General features: G+C 55.7%; 1 protein-coding gene across 1 annotated transcript in view; it reads left to right on the top strand.

Moving 5' to 3' along the window:
* The window catches only part of PHF13 (PHD finger protein 13), a 5,010-nt gene extending 681 nt beyond the window's left edge, over positions 1–4,329 (top strand). Inside the window, exons 3-7 of the mRNA XM_077763978.1 lie at positions 8–110; positions 262–404; positions 1,250–1,351; positions 2,624–3,158; positions 3,621–4,329. Of these exons, the coding sequence (XP_077620104.1) occupies positions 8–110; positions 262–404; positions 1,250–1,351; positions 2,624–3,158; positions 3,621–3,847 (1,110 nt within the window). The 3' untranslated portion in view covers positions 3,848–4,329. The remainder of the gene's footprint in view (positions 1–7; positions 111–261; positions 405–1,249; positions 1,352–2,623; positions 3,159–3,620) is intronic.
* Positions 4,330–6,190: the final 1,861 nt, after the last annotated feature.

Below are 6,190 nucleotides of genomic sequence, written 5' to 3'. Positions count from 1 at the left end.
CGTCCAGGCCCCTGACCCACTTCTGCGCGTTCCCCGCCGAAATAAAAGTTCTCCCCGAGAGTTTGAGGGCCGAGGGTTGCGGCCCTCCCCCCGCGGCCGGAGCGCGGGCGGTCAGTGCTTCCCGGGGGTGGGGGCAGGGTCTCTCCGACGCAGGAAATGCCGGGTACCTCTCTGAGGCCGGTGCTCCGCCGACCTGCGCGCCCCTCGGGTGCCAGCGGCCGGGGGTGGGCGGAGGAGGGGGTCCTCCGGAACCGAGTTGAGAAAATAATCGGAGCCTTCGGAAGGAAACCTGCGGGCGGCGCGCGGGGGCCGCGCCGCCCTCTGGGCCCTCCGTCCCGGGGAGGGGCCGGGCAGGGTCCCGGAGCCCACCCCTCTGCTTCCTGTCCCGCTTTCACTCCAGCAGGGTAGGGGGTCCCTGGGTCCTGGAAATGGGAGCGGAGCCCGTAAGGATGGGGTTGGCGTAGGTGCTAAAGCGCTTGAAGGAAACCTTGGTGAATATGCTGGCCGAGTAAACCGAAATAAAGCAGAGTTGTTTTGTTTCTTAGCAAATAAGGGTTCATTCTCCCCGAGCTTCTGTCCTGGGGAGAAAACCTCTTCTTGTTAAAGACCTTTCTAGATTGAATGGAGACAGGGCGCACAAGTCCAAATCCTGTAGTATTTCATCTTCACCCTGCCAAGTTCAACCCGGCAGGAACGTTTCTAGTTTATTTTCTGAGTCGGAGAACATTTCGGTGCTGGCCCCCTGGATGTGGGGTGTTGCAGCAGCAGAGAGCCGAGGGGGAAGTGGGCTCCNGGCCTGAGTGTGCTCTGAAGGGAAAGAAATAGTTGACTTTTGAAATCACTTAAAAATACTTTGATCCCAGCTGCGGCTGGAGTTTATTTTCAAAATGGAAAATCTGTAGCGAAAACAGAGTTATTAGAGCTTCTGATAGGCCTGCAGACAGTGATAGATAATGTTGGAAAATGCCACAGGAGCACAAGAAGTAGATTCTTTCGCGTGTTTTTATCTGCCCACCAGTGCCCCAGTGTGCCTGGCAAAACACCACAATACCCTCCTTTCAGCCTCCTGAGTTCAGTGCTGGTTCTCGACCCAAACCTACCTTATCTTGTTTCTAGAGCGTCTGTAAATCGAGCCGCACATTTAGAGTGGTTGACAATGAAAGTCTCCAGCTGGTTTAGTTTTGTCTCTGTGATTCCACTTCCAAGTGCCTACTTTCAAACACACCCCGTTTTCTCGCCCTGCTGACAGGAGTGCTCCCCCAGCTACAAGAGGCGCAGGACTGTGGAGGATTTCAACAAATTCTGCACCTTCGTCTTGGCCTATGCCGGCTACATTCCTTATCCGAAGGAGGTAATCTTCAGAGGCCCCCTTCTTGCTGCCAGTGAAGCCAGTGGCGCGAGGGGGTCCGGAAGGGGTGGTGTGGGGGGACTGCGGACGGCTCTCGGGTAGAAACTTTCCTTGGAAGCGTAGACCAGTCTGGGAGGTGGTTTCTAAAAGTCGGAAGGACGCCGTAGGTTTGTCTAGAAATGATTTGATAAACTCGAAGCGTTTGTTTGCAAAGAATGTGGTTGAAGTCGGCCCGCCCTGAGCGTCCAGTGCTCATCGAGGGCCTACAACGGCCGGGCCGTTTTCTTGGTCTTTATGATAGAAAGGGGCGGTTAGTTTTCCCCATTTAAAGACGAAGACGCTGGGGTGCAGGGAGGGAACTGCTTGCTCTGGGTCACAGGCTGATTACAGCGGCAGAGCCTGGGGCTCAGCCGGATGGTTAGGCCGGGTCCCCACTGTCTTCCTGGTGAGCAGCTCTCCATTTGAGCTGTGGGTTCCACGTTACAGTGTCTTCAGGGACTCTGTGGCCCAGATCCCCTGGGTTTAAGGGATTTCTTGTCTCCGCTAAGTAACGGGCAGGACTGAGGACCACCGCCGGCGGGGTGCTTGTATCGTACAGGGCTCGGAGGAAAGGAAAGCTTCTCAAGAGGCCAGACTCTGGCATCGGCTTAGCATTTCTGTCCGCTGTGGACGTGGATAACTGTGTCCTCTGTGCCACGCGGAATGTTGCCACTATTTGTAAATAAAACGCTTGACTGGTCTGAAGGAGCCGCAGAGATCGGCTCACGGCTCTGGGGCTGTAATTGCCTCCTTTGATTCTGCAGTATTTGGGGGATGTTTCCAGTTTTGAAGAAGAGCGTCAGGAACTTCTCAAAACTAATTTAAATTCACTTAATAAAAAGAAAGAAAAAACAACACCCCATTGGGAGGACAGCGGACGGGAGGTTGTACAATCGGGGAACGATAAGGGGGTTTGAGAGGGTGTCCTTGGCGCTTTCTGGTTCCTCACTGGGCATCGAGTGAGTTCCTGGCGCGCTGGCCCGGGGGCTGAGGGCTCGGCAAGAGAAGGTTGTCCTCCTCGGCGCTTAACGTGCTGTCTGGAAGGTCACGGTAGGGCAGGCACCACACCGTCCCTAAAGAGTGCTGCTTAGAGAGCCCAGAAGGTCACCGTTCTGGTAGCCCTGGGCTGTAGGCCTGAGCCGGCTGCGGTCGCTCTGCCTGCCGCTGGCTCTTGTTGTCGCTGCCGGGGACCGGCCAGATCCCTCGGGCCCCACGCCTGCGCCTCTGTCCTTTCAGGAGCTCCCTTTGAGGAGCAGCCCCAGCCCCGCCAACAGCACCGCCGGGACCATCGACAGCGACGGCTGGGACACGGGTTTCACCGACATGGCGTCCGCGGTGCCCTTGCCGGTCTCTGACCGCTGCTTTGGCCACCTGCAGCCCGGCCTCCTGCCGCGAGCCAAGCCCAGTAACTTCTTGCTGGACAGAAAGAAAACGGACAAGCTGAAGAAGAAGAAGAAGAGGAAGCGGAGGGACAGTGACGTGCCCGGGAAGGAGGGGTACGTGGGGAGCCTGCTGAAGCTGGAGGCCGCGGACCCGTACGTGGGGACCCCCGCGAGCCCTGCCCTGCAAGGCATCCCCCAGGCTCCCGGCGACGCCTGCTCGGGCTGGGACTCCGACACTCCTTCCAGCGGGTCTTGTGTCACGGTGTCACCCGATCAGGTCAAAGAAATAAAGACTGAAGGCAAACGGACTATCGTCCGGCAGGGGAAGCAGGTGGTGTTCCGGGACGAGGACAGCACCGGCAACGACGAGGACATCATGGTGGACTCGGGTGAGTGCTCCCCGGGGCTGCCCTGCCGGGGCTGCTGGTCCGAAGAGCGGGGGAACGGTCCCTTCCTGCCAGTGTGACGGCAGAGCGCGCCCCGCCGCGTGTAGGGAGGAAGGGAGAAGGCGGACACCGAGGTGTTTGGGAGGGAGGGGGGTGGCGATTGCAGCTGGAAACGGCGGCGGTTCCAGGACAGGCCTCCAAATACAAAAATAATCTAGCTTCTAAGTCCAAGCCTCTCGCGGTTAGTTCCTGGAGCCACACATTTCAGTGTCTTCCGTTGCACGCGCTCCACTTTCGGAGAGGGGAGCACTTAGGAGAGCCCTGCCCTTAGTGACAGGTGAAGTCTGGTGAGGATCGGACTTTACTGCAGCTCAGACCCCCCTGGAGGAGCGGGGGGGTGGTGGATTGGGAGGGGTTGTGGGAAGGTTCTTCCGCCTCCCCTTACATGTATCCCCCCCCGTTCAGACGATGACTCCTGGGACCTTGTCACCTGCTTCTGCATGAAGCCATTTGCCGGCCGCCCTATGATCGAGTGTAACGAGTGCCACACCTGGATTCACCTGTCCTGTGCGAAAATCCGGAAATCCAACGTTCCGGAAGTGTTTGTCTGCCAAAAGTGCCGGGACTCCAAGTTCGACATCCGCCGCTCCAACCGTTCTCGGATGGGCTCGCGGAAACTGTTTCTGGACTGACTGTCGGTGAGCGAGGAGGCCGCGTGGGCGAGGAGTCGGAAGGGACGCTGGGCTCTTTGGGCCCTCTCTTAGTCGAGCACAGAACTCTCAGCTCTGCGGGCAGACCCCTGCCATTCAGGTGCCTAAGCAAACGGACAGGCTGTCCAAGGTCTAACCTGTACATAGTCAGTGACTGAATAAAATCCTCGTTGGCCGGAGCCGCTGCCGGAGCCGTGTTCTCTGCAGTGGAGGCGGACTCGGCGCTCCGGTGCAGTGGGTTTGGTTCAGCTGAAAATGAGGGGACGTGGTGGTGGTGAACCCTTGCTGTCGTTGTTAACAAGCCCCCGCCGTTGGGAGCGGGCTCGGGCTGTTACCCGCTTCCTGCTGTCTAGGGAGAGGAGACGTTCAAGTTTCCCGGGCCTGTTAGTGAACAGCCATACGTGTAAGCTTTCTCTCGAGTGTAAGTCTTCGACCATAAGTGTCTGTACAGCAACCATCCGGCTGCCCNAGTGTGTGGCCACTTCTTGGTGGAAAAGGGGTTGGTTGGGGGGGGGGGTTGAGGTGGCCCGTGTTCATAACTCAGTTTCCTGTTTTGCACGATGTAAAAAAAAAAAAACCTGTCTTTTTGCACGATATAGCCAAAAGTATTGGCAGATTTCTGCCCGGGTGCCCTTTCCGGTTGGTGTGTGAGGTCCTGGGGGTGCCCGGCAAGCTGCTCTCCAGCGCAGGGCACTTGGATCCTGCCCTCCTCGCCCCCTCTCTACTCCTGTAGCAGCAGAAAAGGCAGGCAGTCACTGGGGAACGGCGTCCTCTACGGAGTGAGGAAAGGAAGGAGCAACCTGAGGGGAGGCATGTCCTGTGGCCGACTCTCCCCATGCCCTTCGCACAGGCTGGCCTGCTGGTTTCATGGGGCAAGGTTAGGATTTGAAGTTGTGTTTTTGTTTTTGTTTTTGGGGTGAATTGGTGAGTGAGTGGCTATGGTAACATTGGCCTCCAGGAACATGACATTGGACGGTGCAGACTTCCTTAGGGCTGAACCAGGACCCCGGACCCGGGAGCCTCCTGGGCAGGCAGCTCTGGGAGTTTGCGCCCGTGGCTCCCACAGGGGACGCTGGCGGCTCCGGGGCCTGAAGGGAGAGGAAGGCTTCCGCTTTCTCCAAAGTTGACAGTACCCTTGAGCAGTTCGAGTACTCTTTTCTCTAAAACGTGTTTTTTTTTTTTTTGGTAAGTGGATGGGTGTGTTTTCATATGCATTGTTTCTTGTGAAGCGTGGAAAAGGAAGGATGCCCAACTCGGTGGGTCAATACTTCCTTACATTTACAGTTGGGGTGGACCCCCCAGTCTCTCTGCGTGGGTGGGGGGGGGTCTCCGCGTGGCACACTGTGTGGGGCCACCAGGGGGATTCTATTTGTATTCTCTCCCTTAGGCCCAGTGGGGGGAGGTTGAACTCTAATTGGCTTATGGGAGCCCGTTTTCTGTGCGAGTATCTTTCATGCTTCACCAGCCAACTACCTTTTGTTTTGTTTTGTATTCTGTTGCGCATATTAACACAGAGATAGAAATAGTTTCTGAAACCTAGTTTGTTGTGAAGATCCCCAAGGGGGACGTTCTGTTGTAGAGAAACATAGTGAGGAAAGCGGGCTTAGAACCAGCCTTCTCCCCGGACAACTGTCTGGCTCTGATGAGGGCAAACGTCCAGGAAAAGTTGGAGAGGAATTTGCCAAAGATCTGCCTCCTGACATCGCCTGTCCAGTGTCTTCACCATGAGAATAGCCAAAGTTCCAAAGTGTTTTCTTTTTTTTTCTTTTTTAAGAAAAACTCTACAAAGTTTTAAAAGTGCATGTAAGAATATGTATGATTTTACAGTGGACCCACCAGCCCGGGCGACTGCTGTTACCACTTTTAGAGGGGTCAGTGCCTGGTGACGCCTCTGGAAGGTACTTGGTACTCATTTTGATTTGTTTCCTTCATTTCCTTTTTGTTCTTCGAATAGATCCATCAGTCCCTGTGGGTGGTGTCTAGGAAGTCAAGACACCTTGGTTTTTGTGTTAGCTTGAGCTGGGCAGCTGCAATCAGCTTTATGCAAATTCGGCATGGCCCATCTAGGGGCTCCGGGTTGGTGGCTGATAAAGGGAGGGGAGGGAGATGTCACCCCAGAAGTAAGCCCCTCGCATAGGCATTGGCCAGGCCAGACACTTAACATCGTTTACATGGTTCTGTGTAATTATAAAGTTTATGTGTATAAAGCGAAGCTGTTTCTGTGAAACTGTATATTTTGTAAATAAATATATTGCTACTTTGAGGTTCCTGCCTAGCTTCAGGTGTTTTGTTTTCTGTGCTGAAGGGCGTAGGTGTGGCTGCTCC

The sequence above is a fragment of the Crocuta crocuta genome, unplaced genomic scaffold, assembly GCF_008692635.1.
Source record: "Crocuta crocuta isolate KB4526 unplaced genomic scaffold, BGI_CrCroc_1.0 scaffold13, whole genome shotgun sequence".
Taxonomy (NCBI): Eukaryota; Metazoa; Chordata; class Mammalia; order Carnivora; family Hyaenidae; genus Crocuta; species Crocuta crocuta.
The sequence above is the reverse complement of the archived record's forward strand: the minus strand, read 5'-3'. Positions and strand labels throughout refer to the sequence as shown.